Source organism: Panthera onca, chromosome D1 (assembly GCF_046562875.1).
Source record: "Panthera onca isolate mPanOnc1 chromosome D1, mPanOnc1 haplotype 2, whole genome shotgun sequence".
NCBI lineage: Eukaryota > Metazoa > Chordata > Mammalia > Carnivora > Felidae > Panthera > Panthera onca.
The window spans coordinates 94,472,565-94,494,301 of NC_138348.1; the positions used below are offsets into that span (position 1 = coordinate 94,472,565).

At 47.6% G+C, this 21,737-nt stretch overlaps 1 protein-coding gene across 2 annotated transcripts; it reads left to right on the forward strand.

Moving 5' to 3' along the window:
• Positions 1 to 1,159: 1,159 nt before the first annotated feature.
• On the forward strand, positions 1,160 to 17,415 carry ZNF202 (zinc finger protein 202). Of its 2 annotated transcripts, none has more exons than XM_078432889.1 (7): positions 1,160 to 1,270; positions 11,056 to 11,563; positions 12,281 to 12,491; positions 12,857 to 12,945; positions 13,882 to 14,011; positions 14,563 to 14,682; positions 15,214 to 17,415. In XM_078432889.1, the coding sequence occupies exons 2-7, from the start codon at positions 11,162 to 11,164 to the stop codon at positions 16,206 to 16,208; spliced, it is 1,947 nt and encodes a 648-aa protein (XP_078289015.1). In that variant the 5' UTR covers positions 1,160 to 1,270; positions 11,056 to 11,161; the 3' UTR covers positions 16,209 to 17,415. The 2 variants fall into 2 exon arrangements, with proteins under 2 accessions (XP_078289015.1, XP_060461058.1); XM_060605075.3 differs by lacking the exon at positions 1,160 to 1,270 and adding an exon at positions 1,321 to 9,462.
• Positions 17,416 to 21,737: the final 4,322 nt, after the last annotated feature.

Genomic DNA, 21,737 nt, shown 5'->3' on the forward strand with positions numbered 1-21,737 from the left:
AAGCAGAAGGAATAAAGGATATCTGTATGTGCTATGAACAGGCCCAATACTAGGAGAAAATAGCAAATTGAGGAATCCAACATGAGTCCACACATATATGCATATGCGAACAAAATAATATTATGTGATTTCTATGAATACGTATGTGTATTGTATGTAAAAGCACAGAAAAAAGTCTGGAATGTAAATGCATAAGAATAAAGATTTGGTGAGAGAGATGAGGAGGCCAGGATTAGTAAAAGGTCATTAGCTTTATCTGCAATGTTTGAAATGGTTAGAAAAACATTTATGTATCATTTATGACCTGAATATTAATACTTAAAAATATTAAATGAAATATAGACTGAAAACACGTGGCACACAGTAGGCCTTCATGAATTGTACATTCCTGTCCCTCCACCACAGGTAATGAATACCTTGGGTTCAAACACGGTAGACTGATCCCAGCGCCGTGTCCCATGAAATGCAATGTGTAAGACATAGTAGGGAGAGAGAAGGTCCTCCCGTGGCACATGGAGAGTGGTGACTTGGGGGCTAAAGGGACAGATAGTAAAAAGGAAAATAGATGCAGGCAGAAACGTCACTGACAGAGACAACCTGAGCAAAGGAGATCGGGGAAGTCAGTCTTAAAGAAACACAAAGACGTGTCCAAGGAAACCAGAAAAGAACAGGATGCCACAACTATTCTCAGCAAGCTTCTGCTGCGTTCCAAAGAGTTCACGTGCAATATTTCCCTTCGCTCTCGGAGCAAGGGAATGGTTACACCCATTTTAGATGGACCCTGAGCTTCGGAGAGGTTGGAAGGGTTCGCTGGAGGCCCCACAAATGGTGGCCAGCGCAGAAGCCAAACTCAAAACTGCTGTTAGCAACCGTGCTTCGCGGACAATCAAGAAAAACGAGTAGACGCATAGACGCCAAAATCAAAGCAAAGATCAAAAACAGAGAAAAGCCTGCGTGTGTGCAAACCGAGGGCTGCGGGCCGCAGGAGCGGGGCGCGCGGGCAGAAGGGGTCCGGCCCCAGGCTTTCCCCCGCGACTCTCTGGGTCTCTTCCTGCGCGGCGCCCACAGAGACACCAAACCTCCCGGCGCCTAGAAGGGCTCCAGCCGCGAGGAGGCGGGGCCAAGCGCAGCTTCCGGTTCCGGGCGCAAAGGCCCCACGTGTTCCGACCCGCCAGGCCCCGCGCGGCTCGGATCCGGCGGCGCTGCTTCGGCCGGGAGTGGGTGGGGGAGAAGCCGGGGCAGGGGAGGAGCCGCCGGAGCAGTCGGAGCCGTGAGTGCTGAGGGGCTGGGCCGGGCCGGGCCGGGCCCGATCGCGCTGAGCCGGGCTGGGCAGGGCGGGGAAGAGAGGGAGAGGTCGGAGACCCCGCCCCCCCCCCCCCCCCCCGAGTCTGGGGAAATCGCACTGTCCTGGAGAAGGGGCGGCGGCAGTATAGTGAGGGGGCCGAGGCGTAGTGGTCCCCGGGGCTCCTGGTGGCAGGAGCGAGAACCTCCGGGGACGAGGATGGCGCTTTGGGCTTCTTTCGGTGCAGCCACCGCCCTCCGCCCCCTCCTGAGGCCTGCAGAAACGCAGTTAGTTCGTACCTCCCATTGCTTCCGCGCCAACTGGCCCCCCGGAACCGAGGGAGGAGTGGTCTAGGCCCCTTTAGTTCCCGTAGCTTTTTCTCACCCAGTCTTTCAGATTGTTAGAGGCCCCCCCCACAGCACCCCCCGGCAGGCTCCTGGCCCGGGCAAGCCCCATCTCTTTCCACCACCAACCCCCCCCCCCCCCCCCCCACATACACACACACACACACACACACTCACCCATGATCTTATCACCCTTGGACATCGTCTGGCTTGTGGCTTTTCAGCCCCCACTGTGACCGACCCCAAGCTTCCCCTCAAGCTAGTAGCTTCTGTCTCCACTTGCAACTTCCCTGCCCCCAACCCCTAACAGCCAGTTTTGACACTTCTGAACACCACCGTTACCCTCCGCAGGAGTACATAGGCCTCTGCTGCTTGTCCGGTTTGACCAAAAGTTTGTTAGTTTGTATGCCATGGATCCGCCCTCTCAGGTGTAAGGCGAATTTTTGTTTTTCTGGGCGTTAGATATTCTTGTGTCCCAGGCGCTTTGATTTCCTTGTCTGTCATGGGTAGGCTCCTAACCTTAGCGGTTTTTTGACCACCTGGGTCCTGGAGAGCACTGCCACATCCAGGCTCTCCCTTGGAAGTTAGGGTTAGAACTGTTACTCTTTCTCTGTCCACACTTGGCAGGTGACACTCAGGGCAGCCTTACTCAGGAGCCACAGAAAGCTAGTGGAGTCCTCCTTCTCCCCCCACCTTCTCTCCCAAGTTGCCCCATGGGCCTTGATCCAGAAAGCCACTTCAGAAAGGCTGTGAGGAAGGCACCGGGAGGCATGTTGGTGGGAAGTATGTGTCAGCCAAGCAGTTAGGGTTTAGGGTTTGGGGCCATTTGTTTTGGGTAACTTTCTGCTGGGACTCTTCTAGCGTCAGAGGGAGGAAGGGGATATTTCCTCTTTGGACTAGATACCTGGGATTCATCATCTTTCCCCCCCTTTCTCCTCCAGCTATACCCCTTTTGCACTCTTAAGCACTATTTTGCAGTAGACAGTCATTTCAAGGGCACAGCAAGGTTTACATGATGTGAGGGACTCTTGGGTGTTACAAGCGGTACAGATGAGGTAAGTTACAGGTTTACAACATTTTTTCCCAGTTAATTTGGCACAGGCAGAAAACAACAGTCCTAGGCTCTTTTGGCTTTTGCAAACCCTCCTTTAAATTTGGCCAGCACTGGAAAAGTTGGATCCTTTCTGCTTGAACCTCAGCTTTACTTCCTTTGCCTTAGGTACCGGCTCTCAAACCTATCAGGCGTCTTAAGCACCTGAAGGGAGGGTCTGTTGAACAGATGGCCCCCACAGTTTCTGATCATAGGGCGGGGCCAGGGCTTGAAAATTTGCACAGTTCGGACAAGTTTTTAGGTGTTTGTGCTGCTGGTTTGGGTTTCTCAAACTGAGCACCGCTGCCCTTGGCCAATCTTCACATAAGCGGTGCAGTGGTTTGGGCGATCAAAAGACCTGTGTGTTTACCTTCTGCACTAGACGCTAGTAATATGATCTTGTGTGGATAACTTAACCACTGAGTTCTTTCGTTTTTAAAATTAAGAATGTGAGCTTAAAAAAAAAAAAAAACCCCTCCAAATGCTAGTTATCTTATGCCAACTGGAAGATGAAATATTGATGAGTTTTTCCCTTGATTTTCTTAATTCTCTTGTTAGGAGCTTCCATATAGCTTGTATCCATATTTAGGTTTTTGCTGTGAGTCGCTAGTGCGCTGAAGTCCTGCTATACCTTAACTACTTATTAAATTCTTTAAGGTCAGAGCCAGTGTTTTTCTCGTCTTTCTCTGCCTGCACCTTGAGTTGTGTGGGATGCACCATTGATGCTCAGTAGATACTTGGAGAATGGATAACCCCATCCCCTACTCTCTTTTCCCTTTGAAGAGGTTTCTCTCCACTAGTCCTGTGCCACATAGTAAAGCAGTATATGGCTATGCCACCTGATTCGCCCAGGAGATTGGGATTAATGTCAATGCCAAATTCCTGTAACTGTCCCTATGAGTGGTTTATTACTCAGAAGCCCCGGCACCCGTTGATTCTGAATTTTAGTGCATCTGTATCCATGTTGGGGTAAGAGAAATAGCTTAATAAAATTCAGCAGCTGTTTATTGAGTACCTTTTCTACCAAGCCTTTGACAAAGTGTTAGGCACTTGGAATATAAAAAGGAATAAAGAGGTCCTTGCCCTCTGGGACAGGGCTCACAGCGGGGAGGTAAAGACACTAAACTGTGTCCACAGCAAGAATGCCATTCTGGGATTCCTTCTACTTTGGACCTTCTACTTTGATTTAATCTGCGGTGGAAGCCTGCTACTCCTCCAGTTCCTCTGGTCTGGCAGGCGTGGGTCCCATCTTTCACCATCTCGTCATAAGCAAGGGAGCCTTGGGCAATGCCAGAAGGAAGTCCTCTAGATACAAAGCAAAGGGTCTTTTGACAGAGTATCAGTTACAAAACTAAAAGCATAATACATGATTTTTGAATTGACTGTTCTGAATTACCCATATTTACTCCTCAGGCCAAAAGCCCTATTTATAAAATATATTATCCTGTTATTTTTCATTAAATAATGGTTCCTCTCACTGCCTGTGTGATGGGCATTGACCATGTTTATTATAGGAATGAATTGGATATAGCTAGTTTAACCCTGGCTGCCCCCCCCCTCATCAGGGTGGGTGTCAGGTATGATGACTGCCCTTTTCCCACTTCAGATTAGTTTGTGATTTTTTTATTTTTAGATTTATTTATTTATTTATTTATTTATTTATTTATTTATTTATTTTTGAGAGAGGCAGAGACGGGGGGAGGGGTAGAGAGAGAGAATCCCAAGCAGGCACTGCACTGTTAGTACAGAGCCTGTGGGGCTTGAACCCACAAATCGGAGATCGTGACCTGAGCCAAAACCAAGAGTCAGATGCTTAACTGACTGAGCCACCCAGGCGCCCTCGTGATGTTCTGTTTTAAACCGAAGCATATAGATTGACCTGCATTATTAAAGCCACTAACCACCTCTAGGTAACCCTTAAGGTTAAAAAGCCTCAGGGTGCCTGGGTGGCTCAGTCAGTTGATCGTCTGACTTCGGCTCAGGTCATGATCTTGCAGTCCGTGAGTTCGAGCCCCGCGTCTGGCCCTGTGCTGACAGCTTGGAGCCTGGAGCCTGCTTTGAATTCTGTGTCTCCCTCTCTCTCCACCCCTCTCCCACTTATGCCCTGTCTCTCTCTCTCTTTCTCTGTGTGTCAAAAATAAATAAACATTAAGAAAAATTTAAATATAAAAGCTTAGCTTCATGGTGGAGGCTCACCACTGTCATGATGGCCAGCTCCTCAATTGTGGACTCTTAAAATCTGTTTTTGGCCTCTAGCCCATCTTAACTCTTGAATAAATCCCTTTCACCATCTTAGGCTAATACTCTATGGCCCACATATTCAATAAAGAAGCCGTATATCCTCGTTCTTCTCCAAGCCCCTCTGTCACCATCAGGAAGCATGATGGTTTCTCAAAAGATGACCCAGCTCTCTGCCCTTAGGTGGAGAATCATTCCCATTTTCAGGATGACGCATCTTGAGGAGGTGGAACACAGATCACCCACCTCCAAAGACAGAGCAGCCAGCGGCCCAACACTGCCCCTGGGCCTGTAGGAAACATTTTCATTAAAAATAAAGTGAATTGCTATGGTATTTATAGCTATATTTTACATTATTTGTGTTTACATCCATCGACTCTCGATGACATGTTTCTACCCACTCTATACCTTGATCCTAACTAACCACAAGGTCTGTAGAATTTCAGGGCAGAAGATGTTCACATCTTAGCTTCCACTGGTTGCCCTGTACCACCCACTGCCACTGACTTGTTTGGCTTTGTTTCTTCCTATCTTCTCCTTCACTCCGACTCATGCTGTATCTTTGAAACCCATTGCAGTAAGCTTTGAGCCACTTCTCTCCTTGCTACTCAGATATATTATGCTGAAGGAAAGAAATATTTAAATGGCAAAAATATTAAAAATTTTTAATGTTTATTTTTGAGAGTGAGAGAAACGGAACACAAGCAGGGGAGGGGCAGAGATAGGGAGACACAGAATCTGAAGCAGGCTCCAGGCTCTGAGCTGTCAGCACAGAGCCCGATGCGGGGCTCGAACCCACAAACCGTGAGATCATGACCTGAGCCAAAGTCGGGCACTTAGCCAACTGAGCCACCCAGGCACCCCTAAATGGCAAAAATATTTAAAAAGAAATCGTTTTTAAACGTGATTTGAAGCATATTGCTCACGATGCATTAGAAGGCCAAAAGTCCATGAATGCGTTCCCTTTCATTACTTTGGCCTTCTGGGTTAAATTTTCAAGGAACTTAGTAGGTGTATTAACTGGGCTTGCCCCAAATTGCCTCCTCCCAGTTACAGGGAGGAGACAGGACTATGACATTGGTAAGTAGAAGCACTGAGAACCTGTCTTTGAGTTTCCATCCCATCTGTGTTCCAAGGATTTTATTTAATCTTAGCTTGTAAGTCTTTCAAAACAAGGACTCCTTATAATACTTTACTTTTTATTTATTTATTTTTTTTGTTCGTTTATTTTGGAGAGAGAGACAGCGCAAGTGGGGAAGGGGCAGAGAGAGAGGGAGACAACACAATCTGAAGCAGGCTCCGGGCTCAGCTGTCAGCACAGAGCCCGACGCAGGGCTCGAACCCCTGAACCATGAGATCATGAGCCAAGCTGAAGTCGGACGCTTAACCGACTGAGCCACCCAGGCGCCCCTATAACACCTTACTTTTGATATAATGGTAAACAGACCAAGATTTTTCCTGTGCATTTAAAAATTTTTTTGGAATTATGAAATAAAGGACTGTTTGCTTGTTCAACGTTTAAATCTTGCCTTCTTCACAAAATGATTTAAAGCAATTTGAAGGAAAGAGAACAAAATATATTGAACATTTACTCTGTCCTGGGCTCTGTGCTGAAGTGATTCTATATGTAACTTCATTTACTCCTTAAAACAACCATGTAAAGTAGATAGTATTAGCCACATTTTGAAATTGAGACCAAGACTTAGGGAGTATCACATGGCCAGTAAGTGAGGAGAGGGATCCAAACCCAGGGCTCCAGAGTCTCGAACCCTTATATGGAAAGCACGGATAATTGTATATGGGACAATTGGCAATAAAAGATCATCTTTTCAGTAGAAGGATCATACTAGATAATCTTTAGTTTTAAACAAGAATACAGCATTAGCACAGGGCAGTTAACAAATGTTATTAGTTGATTTCTATTCTAGAACAATAGGAGCAGTGGCATGGTCTGGCTCGGCCCAGAGAGCAGACATAACCAGTTTTCCAGGTTATAGGCCAGCATTAGGGTAAAAAATAAGAATGGCAACAGGAGGGGAAATAGGGGTCTGCTAAATGCGATCATTTGAACCTCTCTGATCACTACTTCTGAAGACTATTTGCCGATAAATGAGTATTTCTCTATTAAGTAGATACTATATGACCACAAGCCTTGTCATTTAGGGTCCAGAAAGATCTCCTGAAGCAGTAACATTGTAAGGTAGGGAACCAGATGTCCCTTCATTGCCTACCGTTTTCTGTTGTCAGTAGAATGGAGTTAAAGCCTTCAGTGGCATGTGACTCATTTAGATAAGGGACATAGGTATTGTACCAAAGATTGGAGAGAGCGCTTTCCTTTTCCACATCTCCCCAGTCCCACTCCCTATACCCTAAAAACGTACTCAAGAGACTATGTCATGGAGCCTGCCCAGCCCTAGGCTTGTGAAGCTCTTCTGCAGACATTGTTTCAGAGCCTTCAGGAACCAAGCTTTGCTCTTCCTGGTCTGGCTTCTGTCTATATAGTCCTGTTCGCTTTTTATAGGTCGTCGCGGAGCCCTTCCAAGGACAGACTTTGAGGGAAGGTATTAGAAAAGCAAGGGCAATAAACTGCAAGGCCGACTGGGCAGTGTAGCATATCCTACGAACTGCAGAATAAAATAGTGTCCATTTTCTGTTTGTGATAAGGACACTTGACATTTGCACAGCACATTTTAGTTCATAAGCTCCCAGAGCTCAGCTAATCCTGGGAGTTAAGAAAGCAGTTCCTGCAGCAGGCTCTCCCCTTTACGAGGGCTCTTGTGTGTGTCATCTCACGAAGCCCTCAGAGCTGCTCCAGTCACTTGACCATGTGGGGCTGGGACGCGCATCTTTCCACAGCACCGCCTGCCTCCCATTCCTTCCCATCCCTTGCCCCTTGACTTCTCTTCCTTCATCCCGCTGTTGCCGATCCGTTTGCCTTCATCGATTTCTAAGCTGCCAAAGTAAATCCAAAACAAGCAATGGAAACATCAATTCCTGATTTCTGAAGAGCATTTAAAGACAGGTTTTATGTGGCGCTGTTCCGTTCCTTTTTCTTGGTGGAGAGTACCACCCTGTGAGAGCAGGAATGCTGCTTTCCATGCGGACTTGGTAGAATCCATAGACAATCTGTTGTAGCTAGTGCCACGTGGAAACAAGGAGAGCTTCCTAGTCTGCCTCCCTGGGCGTGGATTCTTGGACTCTGAAGATAATAGAGATCCCTTCGTTAAGCCAAAGACCGTCAATTCCATCTTCTCTCAGGACTCCCAAAGAAAATAATCTTACTGAAGAGGGGCATAGAATTTTAAAAAACTACAAGCCCCGTAGAGAACCGACCACCATGAGGTAGACAGATTCAATTGGTAGGAAAATTACCACGTAAAGATGTAGAAATTATGGGCCTGCCTAGAACAGGCTATGAAAATCTGTAGTGGATGTTTGAAGATCATGGACGTGAAGTAAAAGCACAAATGAATGAAAAGCTATTTGAGCCTGAGATAATAAGTAATGTAATTGAAATGAAACTCCATTTAATGGGCAGCATGACATTAGACCCAGCTGTTAACAGTGGATTGTTCGCTGAGACTTGTAATGAAGCCCAAAAAGACTAGAAAATGAAGAATCCCTCAGGTTGCATGTGGAGAGTGGTCTGGAGGGGGCAGGACCAGGAACACTGGTAAAACTTGAAGCAAGTTGTTCATTGCTTAACAAGTGCGTGTTAAGTGCCAGTGTGGTGTAGGAGAGGGTCATGTTCAGAAGGTCCTGTTAATACTTTTTTCAGTGGCTCAGAATGGCTCAACCAGGGGAGGGACAGCGGAGGGAAGATGGATGAATTTGAAAGGCATTTAGAAGGTGGGATTAGCGAGATTGATGAATAAGAAAGTGGAGGGGAAGGTGGACTCTTCCTGACAAAAAGGCCGAAAAGTTTGTGAGGTGGAGGTTTATTTCTTTAAATGCACTTACTGAGCGCTTCGTTACGTGTGTTGGAGACTGATGGAGAACAGTCCCTGACTTCAAGGCGTGACATCGGGAGGACAGACACTGGCTGTATGATACCACCGCCGGCGTGTTAGAGCTGTGCCCAGGTTGCTGTAGAAGCACAGTGGTTTCCACCTGTTTTCAGGGTAGGGGGAATGGGATCAAAGGAAACCTCTCAGAACGCACGAAGCATGAGCTGTCTCCCAAGCGGTTTAACCCAATGAAGGGTAAAGAATCGCAAGGAACATGTTCTCAAGCCAAAGCGCAGAGGGCTTTTGGTGCTTCCCACGCACGTACAAAGTGTGTGTCTGTGTGAGGAGGGCAGAAGGAATAACAAGATGAAAGTCAGCCTGATACGTAATACTTAGAAGTCTGTCTGTCACTTACAAGGCAAGGAAGAATGACTAAAGATTTTAAATAGGGAGGGGACGGGACCAGGTTTGTCAAGAGTGCCAGTCACTCTTGAGAGCCCGTCAGTGCTAACTTGAAGGTAACCAATCCGGAGGCGGTTGGAGCAGTGCAGACAAGAACCGGTAAGTACCCAAAGTGTGAATCACGGGAATGAGGAGGAGGGGAGCGCCCCCTGCAGCCCCAGGGGAGCAGCCTTCCTGCAGACATGGTGGCCTGAAGAGACCCCCCCCTTTCAGGAGATGAGCGGTGCACCCTTTTCAGTCCGTGAGACACAGAAAAGGGTAGGATAGGAGGCTTGAAAAACCAGCCGAGGGCCGGCGGTGAAGAGCTTCACGTGCCGTGCCAAGGATTGTAGAGCTGATCTACCCGACAGAAGTGTTTTCAAATGTGAGCAGTGCGGTTGGGACTACAATTTAGAAAGATAATAGTTAACATTGGGGTGCCTCCGCTCATCCAAGCCCTTCACAGCTTGGGATACGTCTAACCCTCGTCGCGCTGTCGGATGGATGCCATTCTTCCCTCCGAGCCGTGAATGGAAACAGGCAGAAGGAACGTAGGAACTGAATGGTGGCCTCACCCCTGGGAAACGGTAGAGCCCGGATTTAAACCCTGGCAGTCTGACGCCAGGGCCCTCGCTCCTTACCTTACACACCCTAGATGTTTTCTCGGCCGCGAGGCACATCAGAACTTCGTGTGCCATTTCTAAAGATAACGGTTGCCTCAGTCGACTAAATCGAAGTATCCAGAAGAGTGATGGTGTGATACTTGTCTTGCAAAAAGCTCCACCATAATTACGCTGCACTTTACTCCTGGTCCAGCACTGCAGGGATCCCAGTTGGGGAGTTCTGGCAGGAGTCCAGGGGAGAGCGGAGGGCCCAAACCAAAGCAGTCTGTGGGAAAGAGGAGGAGGAAATAGATCTAAGAGGCTTAAGAGGGAGAACTGGTTTAATGAGCTGTAAGCAATGGGGAAGGGTCGGAGTGGAGTCCAAAGGTCACAAAGTTGAGTGTTTACCTTAAGAAGTGACGATCGCAGCCGAGACAGGATCCCGGCAGGAGAGGTAGATTTGGGAGCACGCGTGACAAATTCAGTTTTGAACACCTGGGTCTGGAGGTCTTCCATGAAGACGCCTTGATAAGGGGAAGGTTGCTTTTGGGAGTGCCTCTGTGCCAGCCACTGGGCAAGTGGCTTTCCTCGCTGTTGCCTCATGCGGTCTGCCCCTCTAGTCGCCGAGAGTCCCCCCACTGTTCAGCGGCATTAATACCAAGTGAGTCCATGCAAAATGAACCTTCATAAAGGCCTCCCCATCTGTTTTAGCCTGGCTGAGGTGTCTCTTCTCAGACTATACATCCTGGTGCGTACGTAAACGTGTGTGTAACACGGATGGTGGGCAGTATACCTGTTCCAGCGGGTGATTAACCGTGTCCTTTGTCCTCGACGGCTCACGGGTTTCATGAAGTAGAGATGCCTTTTTTTCTATTTCTCTGTGGGGTGTGAGCCTGGCCTGGGAAAAGGGGTAAGAGAACATACCTTCAGGCATAGATCGTCTTATTTCAACCAAATCTATTTAGGGCTGATGGCTGTGAAGACGAGGGGCAGGGGATTTAATAGTTTGAGGAGGTGTGGTGCGGGCAGGGTTATGGTTGAACTCAGAAGCGTTGTCCCTGTGTGTGATCTCATGCTTATATGGTTGTCTGTCTCTCCTTCTCTGCCCCAGGTCCCTTGGGAGAAACTCCTTGAGGTGCCCAGGCTGAGACTGGGGGGTAATGACACTGTGAGCTCTAGATGGTGTGAGACCCCCTCCCCACCCCCAGAGCCGAACAATGGCTACAGCCTTGGAACCAGAGGACCAGGATCTTTGGGAAGAAGAGGGAATCCTGATGGTGAAATTGGAAGATGATTTCACCTGTAGGCCAGAGTCTGTCTTACAGAGAGATGACCCTGTGCTTGAGACCTCACACCAGAACTTCCGGCGCTTCCGCTACCAGGAAGCAGCAAGCCCTCGAGAAGCTCTCATTCGGCTGCGAGAACTTTGTCATCAGTGGCTGAGGCCGGAAAGGCGGACGAAGGAGCAGATCTTAGAGCTGCTTGTGCTGGAACAGTTCCTTACCGTCCTGCCCGGAGAACTACAGAGCTGGGTGCGGGGCCAGCGGCCAGAGAGTGGCGAGGAGGCCGTGACGCTGGTGGAGGGTTTGCAGAAACAACCCAGGAGACCAAGGCGGTGGGTGAGGAGGGGGAGTCCTGATCTGTGTGATGTGGAGGGGGACTTTTGCTGGAAGGATGGATTTGGGGGCAGGGCATACAGGGCCCCCATAATTTACCCTTTAAAATTAATTGGCTCTGCTTGTGGGTTGCACCTGCATCTGTATGGGGCAGAGTGTGTGTATGCCGTGTGTGTTTGTGTGTTTGTGTGTGTGAGTGAGTGAGTGAGTGTGACTTTCTGGTTTTTGAAACGCCTGCCTTGGGACCACCTTAGAGACCTCAGCACCCAAGGATCGTAAGGCTTTGGTTTTCCTTCCTGTGAATGTCAAACCTCCAGTTCCTGAGGAGGCCAATTTTGTGACTTCCTCAGAGGTTCTCCTAGATGCTCGGTCACAGGGGCCCCCTCTCTTACCCAGGACAATAAGAGAGGGAAACAAACAGCAAGAAAGCTGCAGGTGGGAGAGGTGGGGATGGGAAGGACGGGCACCTCAGAGCCCTGGGTGACAAGGGCAGGCTTGAGGGAACTGAGCAAGCGGTGCAGCGTCCAAATGTCCCTGCTTTGTCCTGGTGAGGGTAGCCTTCGACAGCCCTTGCATGCCCCAGCGGGACTGGAGCGTCTCCTCCTCCTCTGGGACCCTCTGGGAGTTTTTCTGTTGGCAGCTTCTCCTAAAATAAGCCCTGATGACAACTGAGACTTTCCTCTGGACTCCATGCTGACTGGAAATTGGAATCCTTCCCAGGTGACTGTCCATGTTCATGGGCAGGAAGTCCTGTCAGAGGAGACGGTGCATCCAGGAGCAGAGCCCGAATCACCTAACGAGCTGCAGAACGCTGTGCAGACCTCAACTCCTGAGGAGTCCCACGAGGAGACCACGCAGAGCCCAGACCTGGGGCCACCGGAAGAGCCGAGCATGTGCCACGAACTGGAATTTCAGCCCCTGCAGCAGAGCGGTGGGAAGCCTCAGCAGAAAGGGGGCATTGTGGCGGGCAGAGTGCGGGAAGGGCGCTATTTCCCCTCTACTGAGGAGGCTAGGTAGAGCATCGTGGGAATAAATCACAGAATCCGGGGCATTGAGGGGAGACCGTACTAGTTAGAGTCCCCCAGAAACAGAGCCGAGCTGAAATGGCAGTATTCTTGGTGGTTCTCTTGGCCTGCCAGTGGTGTTCCAGGTGGCGGCATTGGGATGACCCGAGCTGCCCTTAGGCCAGTTTCTGGATTCCCACCAGAGATGATGAGAGCTACCTGCCAGTTATTGGGAGGGGGGCGGGGGGGGGGGGGCTGCCTATTGCTGATCGCTGCCGCCTTTTCTTCTCAGAGGTTCCAGTGCCGCAGGGCCCAGACCTTCCTGAAGAGAGGAGCCCTGGAAACCCAGAGATGGTTGCCTTTCTTACTGCTCTCTCACAGGTGTGCTCTCGTTTCCCTCTGTGCCACACAGAATTTGAAGAAGCAGCAGGCATTAGCTCACACCTCAGCACCCTCAGGTCAGGCAGGACGCCCGTTCCCGCTCTCCTCCTTGTCAGTTTAAGCTCTCGGTTCTAGACGTGTCTGTGGCGGGAGGAGCTGCATGTGACGAGATAAATCATAATTGTCGCGGCCAGCCCGTCAGGCTCCAGAGCCTCTTTATTTGCCGCCGCCCAGAGAGAGGGACTAACCGAATGCGATTATTTTGGAATACTCCAGCACACCTTGAGTGAGTTGCTGACTGAGGGCTTGTTTTTGTTTTCTCAGGAGTAAAGTTGGTAGTCGTTTGTCAGAATGGCCACTGTGCTGCAGAAATGATTTCTGAACTTGTGTGGAATCCCCTTCCTGGGACCGCATTCAGTCAGGCCGTGGCCTGTGCGGAGCTGTCACCGTGGCCACGCTGTGAGGCTGGAGAGAAGCCATAGCGTTCACCCGTGGTCGCAGATCGTAGCCTAGCTGCAGGAAGGGGTCCCGCGTGTGCTGGGTCGACTGTGTGAACGATAGGGGTGCCCGGAGAAGGTCGGTCAGGGAAAGCTTTCTAGAAAAGGTGGATTCTTGCAGAAATGTAGGTGGCACGAAAGCCTCAAATAGGGAGTTAATGACGACTTTGAAGACTTCTCCTGTATTTTAACCAATATGCTCCAGAAGAAGAGCAGAGGCTGGCCCTTAGAGAAAGCAGGGGGACCGGAGGGCACAGAGCAGGGCCCATGCAAAAGTAGGAAGTCGGGGAGCAGCAGCCGAGGGTGACACGGATTTCCTGAAAGGGAGCCCAGAGTCCCGCGAGAGTCCCTTTTGTCTCCTGGCATAACCTTCACCCCAGGAATGAAATAGGAGGCTCCAGGAAGCGTCCCGTTTTCACTGAAGCCTGTGTCATTTCAGGGATTGGTAACTTTCAAGGATGTGGCTGTGTGCTTCTCCCAGGACCAGTGGAGCGATATGGATCCAACACAGAAAGAGTTCTATGGAGAATATGTCTTGGAGGAAGACTGTGGAATTGTGGTCTCTTTGTGTAAGGAATTTCAAGTGTTTCTAGAGGGTTCTGAGCACAGAAGTCTTTCCCTGTTGGAAATTACAAGGAGGAGGGTGCGGGGGGACGGGGTGGGTCTTAGACCCTAGACCGGATGCATCACTTTTCTCTTACGCCTCCCCCACCGATGAGATTGAAGGATTAGCTAAGGAAGATGGTATCTTTCAAGTTCAAGGGAGGAGAAGAGGCTTAGAAAGTGGTTGGAAACTTGTAACAAGAAAATAAAATGACAACATGACAGCTCTAGTCTATTTGAGGCAGCGTGTGAGTTTTGAAGCCAGCAGTAGAAGGGTGATCTGCTAACTTGAACGCGGGGAAGGAGAGAGCATTAGCAGTCGTACGACTATTGAGTTGCAGGTGAAGGGCAAGAAATGTGCAGGATTTGGTGAGAGGTGCTCAAGCTAAAAGACCAGCTGTGGCCCACTGATCAGGCTGTACGCTTGTTCTATAGTCTACCCAGCAGAAGAGGTCTGCTCTTAGCGCAGGGCATCGCTGAACCGATCGTAATGTCCCGCTTTCCCTCTCTTGAGCAGCGTTTCCAATCCCCAGACTAGATGAGATCTCCCACGTTAGAGAGGAAGAGCCTTTGGTCCCAGATATCCCAGAGCCTCAAGAGCCTCAAGAGCCAGAAATCCTGAGTTTTACCTACACAGGTGAGGAACGACAAAAGGAATCTCTCCCTGCAGAGCTGGCAGTCCCCTTCCCCCTCTGGGGCGCCCCCCTCCATTGGTTCTTCCAACCTGTTGGCCATTCCCCCCATCTGCCTCTGAATGCCAGATTCTGTCCTCACCCTCCTCTTTGCCCTCCCGTCATTCGTGTGAGGGATATGTCGTGCAACGTGGTGAAAGATAAAAAAAAAAAACACGGAACTTTGGAACTGCAGCTCTCGTCATTTACTAAGCAGGTCACTTAAATTCTCGGTCCTCACGTTTCTGAAACGAGGATAATAATCTTTGTCCATACTAAGGCTTGTTGACAGCACGAGATAATCTATCAGAAAGTGCCTGGCACATGACAGAATTCAGCTGACTGGTCATTTCCTTCTTTCCCAGCCTCTACGGTGTGAAATGTGGGCTTCTCTCTATCCGGTCTCGCCTTCCCAAGACTTTAAAAACCCCGCCATTGCGTAGAAAGCATCGTTAACCTCTGTAATTTCCCCTTTTCGCCTCTCACCCTCTCTACAGGAGACAGGAGTGAAGACGAGGAAGAGTACCTTGAGCAAGAAGATGTAAGTTTGGAGGATATACACAGATCTATTTTGGGAGATCCAGAAATCCACCAGACTCCAGACTGGGAAATAGTCTTTGAGGATGATCCAAGTAGACCTAACGAGAGAAGCTTTGGTACAAATACTTCTCAAGTCAATAGTTTATCGAATCTTCGGGAAACCATGCCTATCTGCCCCCTGTTAGGGAGACACCACGACTGCCCTGTATGTGGAAAAAGTTTCACTTGCAACTCCCACCTTGTTAGACACCTGAGAACTCACACGGGAGAGAAACCATATAAGTGTATGGAGTGTGGGAAAAGTTACACGCGGAGCTCACATCTTGCCAGGCACCAGAAGGTTCACAAAATGGGCACTGCTTATAAATTTCCCCTAAACCGGAAGAATTTGGATGAGACCTCCCCTCTGGTCCAGCCTGAGAGAACTCCTCCCGTTGAGAAACCCTTTAGATGTGACGATTGCGGAAAACACTTCCGCTGGACTTCGGACCTTGTCCGGCATCAGAGGACACACACGGGGGAAAAACCCTTCTTCTGTACTATTTGTGGCAAGAGCTTCAGCCAGAAATCCGTGCTGACGACACACCAAAGAATCCACCTTGGGGGCAAACCCTACCTGTGTGGAGAGTGTGGAGAGGACTTCAGTGACCACAGGCGGTACCTGGCGCACCGGAAGACGCACGCGGCAGAGGAGCTCTACCTCTGTAGCGAGTGCGGGCGGTGCTTCAACCACAGCGCCGCGTTCGCCAAGCACCTCAGGGGACACGCCTCGGTGAGGCCCTGCCGGTGCAACGAGTGTGGGAAAAGCTTCAGTCGGAGGGACCACCTCGTCCGGCATCAAAGAACACACACTGGCGAGAAACCATTCACGTGCTCTACCTGCGGAAAGAGCTTCAGCAGGGGCTATCACTTAATCAGGCATCAGAGGACCCACTCAGAAAAGACCTCCTAGCTCGGTTCCCGTGGGAGGAGATGTGCGTTCAGCCCTTCCCCGGGAACGGGCTAGGAGAAGCCCTCTCGTCAGCTCGGGGAGACCTCTTCCAGGGAGTCTCCCTGACTTGCCCAGACCTCCATCACCTCTTCCCACAGCTAAATGAAATCCCCCAGGCAGAACCTGTCAACCTTCTTCTACACCTGGAGGAGAGCTTTTGCCCAAAGTACAACCCGGGTGGAGGCTTCTCCTTGACTGGAGGCTCTTGCCTCTACCTCATGGGTATGAAGTAGGAGATTTAGAAGACTTAAGAGGTCGTGGCTATTCTGTTTTACCCAAAATAGGCTGTTGCGTATCCTAAAGACTGCTTAACAGCCTCAAGTGTGAAGTTGCCCGGGACAACCCTTTAGGTTTGGCAAGGGACCAGCCTCTGGGATTGTGTCCTCACTGGGCTCAAATCTTAAAAGCACACAGCCCGGAACTCAAGGCAGGAGATTTGCATCCTGACGGCTTGGCCACACGCTCACGGGATGACCGTTCAAATATCTCACTGGTTCACTCCTTCACCATGCACTTTCCTTCGATCCTGGGGAGAGCGGGGAGGAGTGTCTGATGGGGGAAAGCCTTGAGGCTGTTCCACGTGGACCTTGTCAGGCTGCTCCCTTCCCCAGTGCCAAAACGGTGCCAGGTGCCAGACCCTGCTAGAAAGGAGGACCTGGTCAGAAGCCTCTTTCCCTGTGGGGTGTTTTCCTGTTAGGATTCTCATGCCCAGCCTTACCTACTGTTCTACCAGCCTCGGTCTTGCCCCCAGCACTTCTGCTACAAGTGAGGTGTAACAGTTGGGTGCTGGGGGATTCAGTAAAGCGTAATGAAATCATGAAATCATTTACATTCCCACCCGTGTACAGGCCCGCGCGTCCTGCCCGCTCTGCGTGGGTTTGTGAAGGGATTTTGGAACAGTTATCAGCTTACATAGATATTACAATAATTCTAGAATCATGGTTGACTGGGTCACTTCATTTACATGAAGAAAACAAGAAGATCTGAGACCAAATTATGGGGGGAGAAAAGTTTTTTTTAAAGCTGTTGCCGTTGGCTAAGGCCATCAAGACTATTCTGACACCCAGCCCCTACTATCCCTGCCTTGGTTCTCTGATATCAGGGAAAATTATGAACCCCAGCACCTGGGACCCTGAAGAATTTGCCAGGAGTAAATGGCTTTCATGTATTTGCGTTGTTTGCTTTTTCTTATGTGATTTCATTTTTATGTGATTAAGAACTAAATAGTCGTATCTCATGGCCTAATGGTAGGATCTCTGTTGCCTGATAAAGGTTCCACAGAGATGAGGCTGAATAATTAGGAACCTCACCTGCTCTGCTTGTGGGAATGGCAAGGACCGGATAAGCGTCCTCCATAAATGGAGCACAGGGTATGGGATTAAAGCATGAGAAGGGCGATTTGTCTTTTGTGCCTGGTTTCTTCAGCTGTCTCTCAGTCTGTTATGTGCCAGTGCGTACAGAGAATACGGGTGTCATAACAAGGCCATTCTCGTTTAGGTCAGTCATGGTATTCCACCTGACCCGTCTGGTTTTAATACCAGTCAGCCGTTGTCCTGGAACTACACACAAATAAATAAATAAAAGTAACACTGGCAGCCATGTTCCCTGGTTTCTGGAACTTCCCATTTTATTCACTTTCCAAAGCTTCAGGTTCCAGATTGTTTTGAATGTCATACATACAAAGAGATCAGGGAGTACAGAATAGTTCTCCATAAGGCTAGAGAAGGCTTGGCGTGCTTAGCAGAACCCCAGGTGGGGTCGGTGCATACTGAGGTAAGATCTGTGCCTGTGGTTTGCAGAAGGCACTCCTATCATGTGCAGACATTTCTGAGCCATAGAGCATTGAAGCACAATTTGTCCTGGGTGAAAAGTCCTAGCCTCCAAAGATAATCTCTCCTAGCTCATACCAGTTATGGGAGTTAATAAAATTCTAGAGACAACAGAACACATTTGTTTGAACAGAACAGCGGCTTTATTCACTGATTCACCTGAGGAGCCGTCAAGAGAATCTACAGGAGGGAGAGTTCTAGAGACCGGTCCAGTCTGTTGGAACATCAAATAGTTTTCGTTGCCAATCCCCCTGCAAAGTTGTCATGTCCCGATGCCGAATTTCTGCTTTCTGGTAAGACCTATTTTCTGAGGTTCGTGGAGGGGCATGCTGTGTCCTGAACCTGAGCGTGAGCAGAACTGCAGTCTATAGCAGAAGAGAAGAACCTGCAGTGAGCGAGAAGTGGTATAGCGGAACGTGGACGCGTGCTGGGGCACGGGTTACTCTTCCTGCTCTGAAGGGGCTCCCTAGAGAACTTTGTAAACAGTTGAATAGCGGTGCTCTGAACTACTGTACCAAATTAGCTTCTGGAAAATAAAGAGGCAAGATTTTAATGATAATATTTGGAGGAAGCTCCAAAATAAACCAACAACTTAAGAAATTTGCTAGATGGCTGGAAATGAAGTGCCATGCTAATGATGTTATGAAATTAAAGTGATAGTATCTGAGCTTTTGGCCATTCTTTTAGGATAACCGAGGAATGTTCAGCCTCTTCTCCATCCCAGTTACCCCAGAGAAATAACTGGAAAAAGATAAAGGCAGAATATAATTTTGTTATCTCGATCTTAGGCCTCAAGGTCTAGAGCCGAATCTAGTGATCTCAGATGAACTCCATGGAGAGTTTCATTGACTGTATTAACATCAACGTGCAAGAAGCGAAGCAAGCTAAAAAAAACATGCCTCTTTCGCCAAAGCCCAACCCAACCGAAGGATCTACTACGACGTGCATTCTTTCCACTAACCAGCAAAATAGGAGACAAGAAAATGCCCCACTGACACCTGCAAAGTTGGCAGAGATCATTTGCACCAATCCTTGCATGTCAGAACAGTGACCTCCAGATCACCCCCTTGCATAAGGAGAAGCCAACGTGCACCCCTTCCTAAGTCATTTTGATTCACCAAGCTCCCATGAAGGACGCCATTCCAGAGGAGCGTTAATCTGAGCCTATGGTGGTTTTGTACAATGAAAGCTGTACTGAGAAACAGTAAATTATGATATGCCGTGCATGTTAGTAATTTGGTAGTCTAGTCTTCCACACTGGTATCTTTGGTTAGTTTTGTCTCTAACATCTCCCTCAGCTGACCAAAGTATTCCTTCTAGCCACAATAACTCCCCTGAGAGAAATATACATGTAATTTTTTTTTCTGTCTCTTTAAATTTCTAGTGGTGTTGGCCAACTGACCTATTAATCTGATTTATGGGAGAGGAACAAACTAAAAGTAAGCCAAAAAAAATGCGTGCCCTACCCATGTACTCACTAACCTTTGTTTTGGCAGAATACAGTGTTAAACGTGGAGCCTGTCTCCTTGTAGGTAGAATAACTTGATTCCTCCTTGGGGAAGCCCTGAGAAGGAGGCAAGGACAAGCTTTGCACTCTCTTTAGATATCAATTGTTGTAAATTATCCTTAAGAAGAAATGGGGAATTCTGGCCAGGGCAGCAAAAGTAAGGATATCCTGTAATGTACAGTTCCTGTTTTTACGGTGTGTGTATGCTCATGGGGGTTTCAGGTAAAAAGGAAGAAGAAGGAATGCAATTTGATTTAAGAAAAAAAAAAAAAAAAAAGCACAGACTAACCTATTTGGAGATCTGTAAGGATGGGGCTCTTCAGTGGAGAGTGGGAGGCAAAGAACAGAACTTCAACAAAGACTTCCACCCACAAACAAGTAGTAGGTAGCTGGAGTAAGGAGACCCAGCCCTCTGCAGAGGTGTGTGAAAAATAACAATCTTCATTTAAGTAGAGTATAAATCTTAGTAATGATCTGCACAGACTATGACAAGGCTTCACAGGCCATTTGTACAGGAAGGTAATGGCAATTAAATTCCCAGGATTTCCCATAAGACTACTGCTCTGGGCTCTTATCTGTGCTTCCTCCATTAGTTGTACATCTTATGATCCCTTAGAAGAATTTAAAAGGCTAATCAAGGGAGGATCTCAGGAAGAGGACCATGGCAACATTTTGGTGCTTCAGTTTGCTTACTGAATCTCTGCAAAAGCTCTACCGAGAAGCAGTTCAAGGCTAAAGACCTTGGGGGGGAGTTGGAAGAAAGTACCCAGTGAGTTAACCTTGAGCCAGGAAACATCGATACTAAAACAGAAAACTGGATCCGTGAAACACAGGAAGAAGATCTCTGCTTCCTTCTTTACTTCTGAGGAGATATTCTAAGAGGCCCTCTACTACAATGAAACTATATTTTGGATAAACTATTAAAGTAGAGAACAGAAATATCACGTAAGTTGGGGTAGGGTGTTCAGAATTTAAGTGTTTTAGCATTCACCAATTGTTCAGCACAAGCTAGAAGATGTTGGTTAACCTTGGATATTAAGTGTGCACTATTAAGTTCTTAAATTAAGTATGCACTATACAATTTCAAGGATACTCGTTCCAAGAAGTGGAATAAATAATGTCCTAAATAGTGGAGGGAAAATTGGAAATAAGAATTTAAAAACAAAAAGTAGGAAACTAACTCATATTGTCCAAAGGCAAAAAATAAGCATCTGAAGATGGGGCAAAAAGAACTAAAAAATGCAGAAAGCCCAAGTACAGGAAGAAAACAGACAAAATATTGGTTAAGTGATAGAGATTATTAAGGTGGGCTCAAAAGTCAATTAGAACAATAGGCTACATACCAGAGATACACAAAAATACAGGAATAATGAACAATTAAAAGAATGGAAAGAATATATATACCAGGAGAATACTAACCTAAAGAAGCTAAGGGAATTATTTTAATATTGACAAAAGGTTTTTTTAATATAAAAAGTCTAATTAGAAGTAAGACATCTACATACTTAAAAGTTTAATCCACCACAAAAGTATAACAAGTCTATATTTCTATGTTGTTAATGGAGTAACCTCAGATCACATACCAAAAATTGGTAGAAATACGTAGGAGAATTGACAAACCCATCACCTTAGTGAACCATTTGAATACACCTCCTCCAGTTATTGCTAGAGCAAATGGAAAAAACCAGTGAGGATATATATTTGTACAACACAATTTAGTAATTATGGGCAGTAAAAATCCATGCCTCACAATTATAGAATATATGGATATAGGATATATGGATATAGAATATAGGATATAGAAAGGAGATAACTACAGAAAGTAATGACCAAAAATACATTAACAAAGTAAAAAAGCTGGTTCTATGAAACAATGACTAAAACTTCTGACAATATTGACTAAGAGATGGAAATATATGCAGTAAATAATAAGCTACAGAGAGGTAAACATGTAGATAAATATAAATCAATACTGATTGATATGAAAATAACGTCTTATGAAAATCAAAATATGTGTCAATAACGTGTAAGATGGGGAGAGTGGGTGTAGTTAAATGTTCTAAGGTTCTAGCATTATTGGGAAAGTGGTGAAGTACTGTTTTTTTAGACAGTAATAAAGGAGATATGTTGTGATCTCTGGGTAACCACTAAAAG

Bases quoted from the DNA above. Each gene is read 5' to 3' on its own strand.
- ZNF202 (XM_078432889.1), top strand. From the start codon at position 11,162: ATGGCTACAGCCTTGGAACCAGAGGACCAGGATCTTTGGGAAGAAGAG. The intron at 11,564-12,280 runs GTGAGGAGGGGG...AATCCTTCCCAG, and splicing joins CCAGGAGACCAAGGCGGTGG to GTGACTGTCCATGTTCATGG. The intron at 12,492-12,856 runs GTGGGAAGCCTC...TTTTCTTCTCAG, and splicing joins TCAGCCCCTGCAGCAGAGCG to AGGTTCCAGTGCCGCAGGGC.